General features: G+C 35.5%; 1 protein-coding gene across 1 annotated transcript in view; it reads right to left on the bottom strand.

Moving 5' to 3' along the window:
* The window catches only part of LOC134672887 (estradiol 17-beta-dehydrogenase 11-like), a 59061-nt gene that overhangs the window by 3181 nt on the left and 40971 nt on the right, over positions 1 to 14909 (bottom strand). The window contains exons 3-5 of the mRNA XM_063530836.1: positions 3608 to 3732; positions 2836 to 2946; positions 1066 to 1313 (exon numbers count right to left, since the gene is read on the bottom strand). Coding sequence (XP_063386906.1) covers positions 1066 to 1313; positions 2836 to 2946; positions 3608 to 3732 — 484 coding nt within the window. The remainder of the gene's footprint in view (positions 1 to 1065; positions 1314 to 2835; positions 2947 to 3607; positions 3733 to 14909) is intronic.

Here is a 14909-nt window from a genome sequence, read left to right as displayed (position 1 = left end):
ACGCATAGTAAAATAATAGGCAAGGTCAATTCCCTACATGACCGTATATTGAATTCTTCTACCGTAGGGAAAGAAAACCTACATATCTACTTTTGTTTGCTGAAACGAAAACCTTTATTTTGTCGAGGAAAGTATCAATTGTGCACTATTGTTTGAAAAAATCGCTCGTATAGGGAATTGCCGCTATGACGAAATTTGCCGCATAGACCTTAAAGGCCTGGGCACACCGGCTTGCGTGTGCGTGACTTGTACGTGCGCGTACGCTAAAAATGTTGGAGCCGCACACGCTGTCGCCACTTTTTTATGTACCTATGATGAATGATTATATATAACCTGTCATATTCAATTTTCATGATTTTCCTATTGTACATATAAGCGACAAGTATTTGAGTGACTCACGTTGAGAGGTTCATAGCTTTCATAAACTTACTAAATGCAATCAGTGAGAGTCGTTGATGGCACCATGATTCTGATCTAGAGCCACACTCTGTGGTATATTCCTCTCTAAAGTGATCAGACCCATTGCCACCACGATTTCTCTACTCTCACCTTATTGTGTGGGACCCGCAGGTCCCTGGAGGTCCTACCACCTTCCCCAATAGACCTTCCCGTTCCACCATAGTTAGTGTTCTTACTTTTTACATAACCTCTCAACGTATTTCTCTCGTCATAATAATATAAACACTCACCAGGGTGATCTTCTGGCTATACTCTTACAATATGTAATATGTACACACAGCAATAACAGCTTCTTCTTAAATTTCTTCTATCTAACTAATAAGTTGCTTAGAACGCCTTCTTTGTACTATCTCAAATTAGAATGTCAAGTTATTTTTTCTCTCCCGCCAAAATTGTCTATACAGTGTTACCAACGTCAAAATCTCATGCTAAAGGTTGTCACTCACCTTTGATCTGGAATCGCGTAAATTCGCGACACACGCACACAACGCAAGCGGTGTGCCGTCTCTCATAAGGATCTGTATACTACAACGCCGCACGCACACGTGCACGTCACGCACACGCAGCCGGTGTGCACAGGCCTTAATTTATTAACATTCTACTTGCCTCGAATTAACCTGTTCGAACATGCCCGTAGACCGGATAAAGTACGGGCAGATGAGCGACGTGGTCACCCCCTTCGCGCCCCGCACCTCCAGCTCTAATCTCAGGGCCTCGTCGAAGCCGCAGGCCGCAGACTTGGACGCGCAGTAGTCCACCAGCTTGGCCACGCCCACGTGGCCGGCCATGGACGCTATGGTCACTATGTGGCCGTCGTTGTGTTCTATCATCTTGGGCAGGAAGGCTTTTACCGTCTGGAAGAGCATGAGGAAGTTCTAATCTATAGTCTGTATCTTTAGGTATTTAAATAAAAGTAAATAAATAATTTGTACATTTTCGGGTAGTTATAACATTTATTTGTTTACCAACCAAATACAAAACCGCCTGGATCTTTACCTTAGGGCCCCCCCACATCTAGCGTCTTTCGAGCGTCGGCGTCTACAACTCATGGCCGCTGCTCGACGCAACGTCGACGCAACTGCGCAGCGACGTCATTTTCCATAGCGCTGACCAGACGCCGACGCTTGAAAGACGCTAGATGTGGGGGGGGGCCTTACCTTACCTTACCTTAACGTACATTATTTGATCGTGAAATGTTGTCATCTACCCTCAACTGGCATAAGGAGCCATTTGAGAGTAGATTTTTGTTTACTTTTAGTTAAATATGTACCTAAAGATACAGAGTATAAGTAAAGGTACGGATAAAGTCTCCTTCTTTTTGATAATTAGTTTGAGATAGATAGATGCAAAGGAGTCAAGGAAACTTGCTGGTATGTGAATAGGTAATAAAAGTGTGTGATTTATTTACGATAAGATCCGATGAAAGCGATATATAGAAATGAGATCAACGGATAATAAAAGTAATAAAATAAGAATGGGCTCACGTTTACTGCCATGTTCTTTTGATCATTTTTAATGATCATTGCTGATCTTATTTACTTGATGACCGTAAAATGGTACTACTTTGTTGTAATTGTGCTCTAATAGCGTTATTCATAAACGCGTTACTGCCCTGAATTAGCTATTAATCGTTTGTCTTTATCTGTTATTTAGACTTATGTATTTGTAAGAATGGGATAAAGTTTTATGAAAAGGTGGTAATTCTGTCAAATGACACAAGTCATTAATATATTCAAATATTATATTTCTATGTTTAGTAACTTTGTGCCTTTAAGTAAACTATAGGTATACCTCGTTTTTTTAGCATTAGAAAAAAGGTAAACAATCTTGATGTGTCTTTTAATTGAAAAACACATTTTAAAAATAAGTTACGGCAAATATGCAATAATTATGAAGCTAATACGATCATTTATATTCTTCTGCTTTCTTAAGTAATCGTTTTTGGTTTTTAAAAAGCGTTTTTCAATTAAAAGACATGTCTAGATCACTTACCTTCTTGCAAGTTCTTTCTAATGCTAAAAAAAACGAAGTATAGGTAAACATTTTTCATAATTTCCTTAATTAGCAAGCAAATATTGGAGCAAAGTAGGACCATTTTACGATAGGTATAGTCGCATGGTTTTAAAATGTCGGTATCCACTTGAGAGACTTAACTTTTAACTCTATCCTTCAAACGGTAGGTAAAGATGTTATTTATTTAGAATCTTTTGTTGTTATTGCATTTCATCTTGCACACGTAATTAGCGGTTTGGTTTAACAAAAGAAAACAATGCCATTCATCAGCAGGTAGGTTACCTCTCAAGTGGACTCCAACGTTTTAAAACCGTACGACTACTTACTTTTTTGGTTGTACGACGTACATACTTAATTGCTTACCCATATATGCGCCAAAACGTTGACGTCAAACGTCCTCTGTATGAGATGGTCCGGCGTGTCGAGGAGGTACTGGCCCGACACCACGCCAGCGTTGTTTATCAACAGACTCACCTGCAAGAACAATCGAACAGTTGCTCAAGCACCTGACAAGCCAAACAATGGCCCACCTTTATCGTGCTTTTTAATGCCGATATCAAAATGTGCCTTGACAATGTAACTGTTTCCGATGACGACAGATAATGCCAATAAAACCGGTTTAGGCGTAAGCGAACGATCTTTTGTGTACGCTAGTCGAAGTTATTGTCATTGATACTTTGGGGAAGCGAATATAAAGTGTCATTCTACGGAACTTGCTAACTATGTAAACAAACCGCGCGTCATATTGAAACTGTCAAAGAATGATGAATTTACTAGTGACTTTTGTTTACATTGTTAGCAAGTTCCATTAAATGACACTTTACACAATTTTATTCAATTTAAAGCACCTAATAATAGTTATTTAATAGATGTAATTTGCTTAGAGCTGACAGAAACAGTAAAGTTGGTCATGCCAATTCCGCCAGTAGAAAAAAGCGGCAAATTAGAAAAATGTAAGAGCAAAGAATCCTACCATAGAAAAATTGAATTTCGCGCCTTCTGCTACTGACAAACTTATTTGACCGGTTAAGTATATTAAAAAAGTTATTCAAACCGATCTGTTTCAATACAGCTAGGTTTATTTAAATTCTGCATTAAACCCATATTCAATCTGATTTGTGTCTTATTCACTTACCCTGCCGACTTCCTCGTGAACTTTTTTGGCAACGCGGTAAATGTCTTCCTTGTCAGTTAGATCCACCACGTAAGAGTAGCAGTCCCCTCCAATACCCTTCACTAGTTTTTCCGAGTCATCCAGTCCTGAAACAACGAAATAAGCACATCTATAAAATCGTAACTAATTGGATACCTAGGTATATATTGTTGCTAATAGTTTCATGGCTCCTTTAACATTTAAAAGGCGTTAAAAGACAACAATAGTCTAGCAACGAGAGTTATGAAACATCTAGGCAATCTAGGCATAAACCTTGGTCACAAGTCAAACTTTACGAAATGCTTAGTTTCCAAGCGTCAAGATCACGTATATATTGATTTATTTAAACTGTATTGCACATAAAAAAAGAGTACAGCAGGCGAACTTAATGTCACTATCGGCATTCTCTACCAGTCAACCATGGGGCAGAACAGAAAAGCGTCAAGGTGGGTGCACCGGTGCAGTGAGAACTAAACAATATAAAAAAACCGGAACTTTTGAGCGAAATAAAATTAATAAGAATTTAACGATCATCATTATTTTGACCTGAGATTTTGACGGACGGCCGCAGGTCGGTGTCGTCGACCCCGTTGGAGATGATTCGTAAATGGGAAGCATTAAAATGCTTTCTGTACTCCCTATACAATGTATTAAATTGTAGATGTGATATCGTATTTACTTACTTACGTACGTAATTTTTAGATTACAGAACAGAACAACATGCCTGGATACTGTTGTTTTTTTTTATATCCATTAAATGATTATCGAATTAAGAGCATATTCATAATTTACCATCGCTGTACAACGCAAATTTTTGGTTTAAAGATCTTTATTTCTCAAAAGAATAACAATAATTTATTTGACAAAAGATAACATAAAATGATTCTTAATTTAAGCTAGTGAGCGTAAATATTATTAATGCAATCACAAAACCATAAAAGTTGCAATTTGCGGGTAGGATTATAAAAATATACAAAACAAGTTTAAAGGTAAACACGATCGCTGTCTAGCATTTATAATTGGTACTGCGAAAACATAACACAATCTTTATATTGTATGAAAAACGAATAATTTTAATGATACTACTGGGAGGTTACGCCTCTTCTTGTAAGTGGTTTAGTGGCAATAGGTGACTTAATTCTCTGTCCTCAGCATTATAACATAAGCTGTTGGTTAGAGAAAGTGATGGCACAATAAATAACATAACAATACTCTTTATTATATCCCTCAATAAAAGAAAATCAAAGTCCTCAATACATAGAAGAAATGTTAGTGTTTTAGCATTGACTTGCGTTATTTCGCGCGATTCGTCAATCTCACGGATCTGTTACTTTGAGAGAAATTTGATGAATAGCTGTAAGTTTTGTAATTCAAACCTTCACATATCTCTTTTTAGCTTATTATACCTGTACAAATACATGACATAAAATGTTTAAGCATGCAATAAATGTTATAAGTAAACGCTAATGATCGGAGGATAACTAAGTAATATAATATTAACCTACACCATACGCTAATAATTGCGATGCTTGGGACCGTTGTCAAAACGTGTAAAAAGATTTTCAAATACTATGGAACAATTAAACACAAAAAAATTGTCGAATTAAGCAACTCCTTCTTTTGAAATATTGAAGTCGTTTAATAAATGGTCAACTGTAAAAACTGAAGGCTGCTTATTGTGAAGTTAAATTTAATTGAATGTCATGTGTATTAATATTCAGTAAAACGATAAGCTAATCTTTTTGCTGATATAATCAGTGCCCATTGGTCAATCAGTCAGGCGAAGCGCTGGTGGCCTAGCGGTATAGAGCGTGCGACTTTCAATCCGGAGGTCATGGGTTCTAAACCCGGCTCGTAGGTACCAATAAGTTCCGGAACTTATGTACGAAATATTATTTGATATTTGCCAGTCGCTTTTCGGTGAAGGAAAACGTCGTGAGGAATCCGGACTAATCCCAATAAGGCCTAGTTTGGCCTCTGGGTTGGGAGGTCAGATGGTAGTCGCTTTCGTAAAAACCTTACCTGCGTCAAATCATGGGATTAGTTGTCAAGCGGACCCCAGGCTCCTCTGAGCCGTGGCGAAATGCAGGGATAACGCAAGGAAGAAAATTTACGTACAGTCAGTTGCAGAAAAAAATGACCCTCCCCCTGCATAGAAGTTCATAAGCATTATGCTAATAAGCGAATAGTACCTATTGCTGACTGTACATATTACTAGAGTTTGCAACAATATGGTTCCGGAGTAAGTGATCCAGTTCAGTCTAAGTGATTCAGTTGAGATAGCTATAGAAAGTCAATGCATCTACATCTACAATGTAGATATGGATATCAAAGACTATAGCGACGCAACATATTATTAACCCAGAGATACGCGAGCATGCATAAAGCGTTAAGACGAAAGTGGAGTACCCGCACGAAATTGCCTTTTCATACAAATGTCCTCTCTGGATATTAACATTGAAAATATTTTGATATAACTTGATGTACATAATATGAACCACAGTTGAAAAAATGAAAAAAAAAAAAAATGAAAAAATATTTATTCAGTTTACGAAGTACTTATACAATTGTAAGTGTTGGTGCCTCTTTTTAAGTAATAAATACCTGTGTTAAGAGGCACCGCTCTTCCTTGTTATATATATATTTTAAAATTAACATAGATATTAAATGAAATAAAATTTCACACGAGAGAATAACAAAAAACAAAAATAATTTCTTATACTTAAGTAAGTTTAATTTAACCTAATGAGAATATGGACTTGCAAGTCCATATGAGTGTGTGTGTGTGTGTGTGTGTGTGTGTGTGTGTTTGTGTGTGCGTGTGCGTGTGTGTTTGTGTGTGTGTGTGTGTGCGTGTGTGTGTGTGTGTGTGTGTGTGTTTATAATCCAAAAACATTTTGGATTAAGTTTTCTGTATCATAATAAGTCTTACATTTAAGCCAGTCTGTTATAATTTTTTTACATTCATAAAATGGTAAGTGATATATATTTAAGTGCTTATGTATGACATTGTATAGTTTGCCGGATTTATAGACAAATTGTCTACTAGCGTATGTGGTGTTTATTGAAGTGGTTGGAATTATGTTATCGTTTCTCCTTGTATTTCGTATGGTAGGTGTATATTTAGATTTGTGTATTTTTAAAGTTGCAAATAATATGTAGAGTTTTCTTACTGTTAATACATCTGAAAGCTTATATAGGTCTACGGTTGGAAATCTGAATGGTTTAAAATGCATAACTTTTAATAGTGATCTCTGCGCTCTTTCAAGCTCTAAAAATTTGGTTTTAGTGGCGCCTCCCCAGACCGGTATGCAGTAACTAATTATTGATTGTACTAGGGTTAAGTATATTTGTTTAAGAAGTTCTGAATTAGCGATATGTCTTAAATTTTTAAAGACCCATATAAGCTTTCTGACTCGACTCATGAGCAGCTCTATTTGTAAGTGCCATGTTAGGCGCTGGTCGACGAGTATTCCTAAATACTTAACACTTTCAACTTTGTTTATAATAGAGCAGGCACAGTTTTGTGTATTGTTACTACATGTGTGGATTTTTATACTATAAATGGGGCCAGGTTGTGAGCTATTGTAGTTTGTGAAGCAAATATAGTTTGTCTTTGCTGTGTTTAATGTGAGGAGACGAGAGCGGAGCCAGCAGGCAACTTCTGATAAACCTAGCTCTGCAGAGTGTTTTACGTCTTCCCAAGTGTCTCCAGTGAAGACAATGGCTGTATCATCGGCATAGGTAAAAATGTGTCCTCTGTTTATGTGCATATTACAAAGCTGGTTTATATATATTAAAAATAGGGTTGGCCCAAGGACGCTCCCCTACATACAGTTAAGCCCCTACATTTATTTACGAATTCTTAAAATTGTTATAAGTGTTAGGAGCATTTAAAAAATTGAAAGACAATAATTTTTACAATAATCAAAAAATCGAAAAAAGACGTAGGTTGCATATATGGTTCATATACATAAAATTATGAAAAATATTTTACATAGTTCAATGGAGGAAAATGGGGACTACGTTTGTATCGAAAAACGGCCGTGCCCTTTCCTCTTCAACTTTCTATACGAAGAAGATGCAAATAAAACCTATTGTTTCATTGTTACTCCTCGTATGTCAAGTGTCATTTGTCAAATGATATTTCCGTTTTTTTTCATGTCTGACAAACGACTTCTAATTACCTAGTACATAAAGAGAACAAAAAATTGTTTTCGACGTATTAAATTGACATTAAGGTAGTTAAATAAATACGAATATTTAATGTAGTATGTAATATGTAACTATTTGATAAGCAATAACATAATAAGGAATTAAATACATGTAGGTGTCTAAACTATAAAACTAAAAACAAGTAAAACTATCTCATTATTAATTAATTTCTGCATATTTCAAAATTTATCCCCTAAGGTGATGAAAAATAGGTTTAAAAACCATTTTATGAAGTTGTTAAAAGGGTGTTGAAAGTTTGTATCAGAATGAAAATGATTTTGAGGGAGGGACTTAAAACTTCGCGAAAAGGCCTTACATTGCCTAGACTTGAGACTCTTGAGGGGAGGTTGAAAGTTTGTGCCTATCGGAAACAAATAAATTTTTTGAGTGAATAATTTGAAACTTTATAAAAAGACGTTGTCACAGAGAAATGTTACGTGTTGTCTAATTACGAATCCAACTACTATGTTTTGCAGCGCAATGTTTAAACGTAGCATTACAATAACCAGCATAAAAAATCTACGCGAACGAAGCCACGGGCAACATCTAGTGGTACCATAGCATAGCACTGTGTTATCACCGTAGTTCACTACAATCATTTTATTTTGTTACTATATACGAGTATGTACTATCGTCAGTACAGTTACAAGCCAATCAACAAGTGAATATATCAATCAATAGAAGCAAACCTTAGCAGGTCACCCAGAAAAAATAAAAAAGATATCGAAAGTGGTTCGAGAAAGAACGCACGCGCACGGTGCGATTGCGCTGCGGAAGCGCTTCCTTCGGCGCCGGGGCGCGCTGGCATTGACACACTAAGCAGCTTGTGATGGGCTATCTATTGCCATTGCCATCTTTGTGGTATTACACACTGTACCTAACTGACGGCTCGATTCGGGAAATGAATAAGAGATGCACTAGATATGAAATAGTAAAGATATGTGGCGTTCCACGGCAAAAGGTACCTTATGGCGGCTGGCACCGCGATTCGGGAAATTAATTAGAGATTCACTAGATATGAAATAGTAAAGTTATGTGACGTTCGACGACAAAAGGTACCTTATTGGCGGCTGGCGCTTACGTCGCATAGCGCCGCAATAATATTGGAGCGACGTTAATAATCGTAAGCGCCAACCGCCATAAGGCACCTTTATCCGTGGGACGTCACATATCTTTACTATATCGTATCTAGTTGATCTCTAATTCACTTTCCGAATCGCGCCGTGAATCATTTTCTCTCTATGTAGGGCTCCATTTTGAAAATTTTAACAAGTAATTTTTAATGTTTGTCATGTCTGGACTCCAGGAGGAAGGAAATATGAACAGTTAACTGCAGAGAAAAGTGACCCCCTGAATAGCATTGCTGACTGTACATGCAGATTTCTATCAAAATCTAGCATTGATTATAAACCTAGCAGAGCATGGCACAGTTTTGTAGAGATACAATAGCGGGCTTTAATTACCTACTTAAATCAAATTACTGTCCTGGTAATTACGAGTATCGCAATTCATATTTAGTTATTCTTTAGCCTTCAGTTTAATTTTAGAATGAATTATGCAAAAGTACTTTTGACTAAGTATATTATTAACCTTGAATATGCGACATTTGGTTCTCGGTCGGCGTTTCACAATTAGGTAAGCATATTTTGATCAAAACACGGTCAGAGCCGTGACGTGCCCATCTCGGTCCAGTCAGCAAAACTTTCGACGACGCACGCACGTGAGGCATTTGCGAGGCACGTGTAAAATGTCTAAATTTACTCTAAATTTTATCTTTATCTATCATGCAAGTCATTAAATATGATTACATGTCAAATGTATGAAAACTTGTGAACCGTTTTTGTATCCAATCACTGTCATTGCGGCGTATCGGATTATCTATTTCCTATTAACAATTATTTTTAACTATAATGTTCTTGACTTTTATTTTTTGATATTGTTTAAATAAATAATGTGCTTCAACTTTATAAAACGAATACTTTCTGATTAAAGTACACGTGCCATACATCTTATCATCCATGTCATAATTACTTTTAAACGACTTATAAGCTTTGCTTATAAGTTATATCTCAATTAGAAATGAGGTTTTAGTAGGTATCTAACATAAGTATGTTAACCATTTTAATTTAATTTTAACGACCATTCAAATTTAATTAACAGCATGTAGTTATCTTATGAATAAAAGATATCCGCCGTGCCCTAAAAATAACAAGCGACGTCGGAAGTTATATCCTCTAGCCGCCCAGAGACCTATAAAAAGGTCTCCTGTTCCATTCTAATTTGAACTTTGTGTTGACAAAATAAAATTTCATTTTGCTTGGCAAGGTTTGACGTATGGGCGGCTAGAGGATATGTCGTGATGTGGAATATGTGTAAAATAACATGTATAACAACATTAACAAGGGGTCATCCATTAATTACGTCACACCAATTTCTAGGTTTTTTGACCCCTCCCCCCCCCCCTTGTCACACTTGGTCACATTTGGCAAACCCCTCCCCCCCTAGTGTGACGTCACATTTTTTCTACGAAATCGCCAAATCGAATTAAGTAAGTACCTAAGTATTATTCATATTCTATCAAAATATTTTTGACGATATAAATATTAGTAATTTTATAACCCAAAACTGCTTAGGAAAGAAAATTAAACGATTAAAAACTATTTTCGTTTTAAAAACTTGTTATTTAAATGTACAGCGAACTAAATAATTTAAATAAATTTTCGGTTACTGATGAAGTTAAAGTGACGTCACAAAGTTTGTGTCTCCCCCCTCCCCCATGTCACAATATGTCACATTTTCTTGACCGCCTCTCTCCCCCTAAACGTGTGACGTAATTAATGGATGACCCCCAACAACCAGTTCACTCTAGCGATCTTTGGCTTAGGGTAATTTTAATTTTAATTTTAATTTTAATATTAATAAAGGCCGGTAGCTTGAACATGTCATGCGCGCTTAAAAGTCTTTGCTTACGGTGGCGTCGTTGATCGGGTCGCCACTTTCCCGAATGAAGGTTGAGGGAGGCGATGGCTGAGATACGCGTCATACTCGTGAACGGGTGCTGTTTGTGGAGACTGGTCTGTTTAAGCTAACACGAGCTATTATACTTAGTAACTTTATTTTTATTAATTAAATTTCAGTGAGACGCCTCATTCTGCTCTCGTATGTTTCTTTTCTCTTAATGAATGTATAATTATACAGGATATTTACTCTTGGAGACCTTATACATCTCTAAGGATAACTTGATAAACTATAATCTTATAGTTCTGACACCTAGAGACTTTTACACCTCTAAATATTATAGTTTTTTTTTTGTGTGTTTTGCATCTGTATTTTTTATGTAATTCGACATTAAGAGACCATATACATCTCTTAGTAATTGTAATACGTTAGATTGAATTGTTAGTAATATTTTGTAAAATTGTTGATGTTATTATTTTTGATTTTATGTAAATTCAATGTTGACGTGTAAAAGTGCCCTTGTGGCCTATTTGCTGAATAAATGTTGATGTTTGATGTTTGTTTGATGGTAGTATTCCATTTATCCAATGTGTATTTGCGTCTCACATTTTGCTTAGTAACAGAGTGAGACGCAATGCACATTGGACCAAGAAATTGGCTAGGTGGAATACCAGCCTTAACAGAGTTAACGGTGGTCAGGCCAACTATATACTATAACCACATATTCATTTTATGTGTATTAATCATACATTGTCAGTGTTAATAATTCGGTAGGACTGTTTTATTGTTTATTTCCGTTTTCTTATTAATAATTTATTCAACAGCATTAACTTGTAATGTTTTATTCATGAGTATTTATTTTTAAGAACGGGCATAATTAATCAGGCATAGGTATATCATAAAAATCACATATAATATTTTTATAATAACCTCTATTAAATTCAAATCGCTTGATATTTAAGTCTTAAAAACAAACGTGAATAAGATCACGACTTGACTTGCCGTTTTAAGCAATACTTGGAGCCAATAGTCTAAATATGTATGTATATGTGCTTACCTACACTTATATCGTATCGTAAGTGTGGTATTGACCGTAACAGTGCGAAAGCTCGTAAAAGCTTACATAAGTGTGCATAAGTTCTGCCGTAATTAATACTTGTAACGCTACTATCGTTTTTAGGAAGGACAAACACTTGACCTTAACCAAAATACTGGGTCAGTGTGAACTACCACCGATTGGATTTTATGACATATTAATTCAGTGCATTCTCTTCAATTTCCTAATTGTATAAACAAACTGAACATGATGTTATTGAGAAAAGTCATCTGTAAAGTAAGAGAATGCTCTCTAGACAAATATTTTGAACCACTTATATGTAGTTCGTTTTTTTTTTATTTAGAGAAAAGGTAAACAATCTTGACGTGTCTTTTTATTGAAAAACACTTAAAAATAAGTCACGGCAAATATGTAACAATTATGAATCAAATACAATTATTTACATTATTTTGCTTTCATAAGTAAATAGTTACTGATTTTTAAGAAAGCGTTTTTCAATTATAAGACACGTCAAGATAGTGTAGTCTTTTTCTGGTACCAAAAAAACAAAAACAAAAAAAAGCAAAAAAAAACGGTCACCCATCCAAGTACTGACCCCGCCCGACGTTGCTTAACTTTGGTCAAAAATCACGTTTGTTGTATGGGAGCCCCATTTAAATCTTTATTTTATTCTGTTTTTAGTATTTGTTGTTATAGCGGCAACAGAAATACATAATCTGTGAAAATTTCAACTGTCTAGCTATCACGGTTCGTGAGATACAGCCTGGTGACAGACGGACGGACGGACATCGAAGTCTTAGTAATAGGGTCACGTTTTACCCTTTGGGTACGGAACCCTAAAAAAACGAAACTTAGCGCCAATTTCAAACTTGACAACTTGACACCTGACACTGACAATTTCCTGTAATTTTTTAAATAAGCCTTCCTATCGTCAATGTTTACTTGTTGGACATCTTGCGACGAATTGTCAATGTTAGGAAAATAATTGTAGAAACTTACATTAATTGACGTAATTAGTGTAAGTTTCTACAAATTATTCTCAATAACAAATTATCTTATAATAATATTAATATACATGACTTGCAGGTATATTTCCCGTAATTGAGTATACGGTAAGAAAGAGCATTAGAGCAGAAGACGTTCGAAAGCGGTAATCCAGGTGGGATTGAAAATGTCCGGCGATTACGCTGTGGTCAAAACGCACAAGAATTTTAATGAGAGAAACACGTTCGGAAACCCACGCGTGCTTTTGTTCCCGAAAGGATTATATAAGTTGCATGAATATTCACCAACGTATGTTTGTTTTTATTTGTAGTATTTATCTTCATAGAATAATGTCGATTCGCTTTTTTTAATATCACGTGAGTTGCAGGCACCCAGGCACCCCAAGTGCAGTGGGGAACTAAATACCTATCTAGAATTGTAAATAAATATGACCCTATCTACGAGTATATATGCTAAAATTGAATAGCTACTTACACAATTTTAGTTGACGGTAATACAACATTTGATAATAAAATACAAATATGTTCCGAATTGCACAATTATTATGCATAGTTATGTATTTATGCATAATCGTATGATATGAATAATGATAATGATATGTAATAAACTAATAAATATGTAGCATGTTAAATGTCTCGCCGCCGCCGGCTATACTTGGTAAAGCCCGTCTAAGGTATGCCTCGGCTTTAAAAGAACAAAGGCAGTATTTTATTGTTATTTCTATGCCGTGCAGTGTTAGCGTGGTCCGATTCTATGACTCTTAAAATGTAATCTTAATAAAACTTTTTTTTATGTCATTCAGGCAACTCCTCAATTTTTACATATTCATGCTTCAATGCGTTTTTTTAGCATTAGAAAAAGACTACGCGATGTTGCTGAGTCTTTTAATTGAAAAACGCTTTTTAAAAATCAATTACTACATATGAAAGCAAAAGAATGAACATATTAAATAATCGAATATGATTCACAATTGTTACATATTTGCCGTGACATATTTCGTCGGGTGACAAGCAAAAGTTACTAAGTAGGTACTATCAAAAAATTAAACTAACAATGCACTTTATAACACTTGTAACACGGTTTATTGTCCAATAATGGGATTGGCAAATGTCAAAGGTTTGCATAGATGGCACCATCATAGCTTGCCCCTTTTTCTATGAGATTTGGCTTAAAGAGCTTGCATCCAGGGCTAATAACTTAATACCAAAAATTAAAAAACAAAATTTTTACACAATTCTAGGGATTGACAGGGCAAGCTATGATGGCGCCATCTGCTAAAAACTTCCACCTGCCAACCCCATTTCAATGGTGTTAGTTAGTGACTTTTGCTTGTCACCCGACGATTTGTCAAAAGTGTTATTCAATAAATAGAGTATAGACACGTCTAGAATGTTTGCCTTTTTTAATGTAAAAAAAAACCATTAAGTTCGAGATGATGTTTATGCATGCCATGTTATCTAGTCGCTATCTGAATCAATAATACTAATAGGATTTAAAAAAACACATTCTAGAATCTCTAAAACGGTAAGTAAATGTTGTTGACCTCGATTGCGTGGAAAAAATATTAAACATAAAATATACGGCATGTAAACAGCCTGACAAAAAATATCCTTCACGTTGGCAAAACAAAGACTTGTTCCATTTATTTGGTTTAATTGGAGGCTATTGTAACCTGTTTGTTGCTAGAATTATAAAGGATATAAAGGTAAAGTAAATTTTGTCGATATAATCTGGATAGCATTGATGTCTTGCTCAGGGTTCGATTCTGTAAGTTGGTAGAATACCTATATTACAAAGAAATATACTAGGACCCGAGGGTTAACTGGTAGAGAATTAACTGTTAACAGCATGCAGTGTAGACTTCTATAGCAGCAGTTCTATACAGACGAAGGGAAGTTATTAATTTTAAATATTTGAATAAAACAGAAGTATCAGATCCCTAATACATAATGCATATGCCATTAAACACCTGCATTAATTAAAAATAATGATAAAATCCTAGTCATTGCCTTATCATACTTTATAATTATTACATGTGACCATAGAATA

The sequence above is a fragment of the Cydia fagiglandana genome, chromosome 17 (genome assembly GCF_963556715.1).
Source record: "Cydia fagiglandana chromosome 17, ilCydFagi1.1, whole genome shotgun sequence".
NCBI classification, from domain to species: domain Eukaryota; kingdom Metazoa; phylum Arthropoda; class Insecta; order Lepidoptera; family Tortricidae; genus Cydia; species Cydia fagiglandana.
The sequence above is the reverse complement of the archived record's forward strand: the minus strand, read 5'-3'. Positions and strand labels throughout refer to the sequence as shown.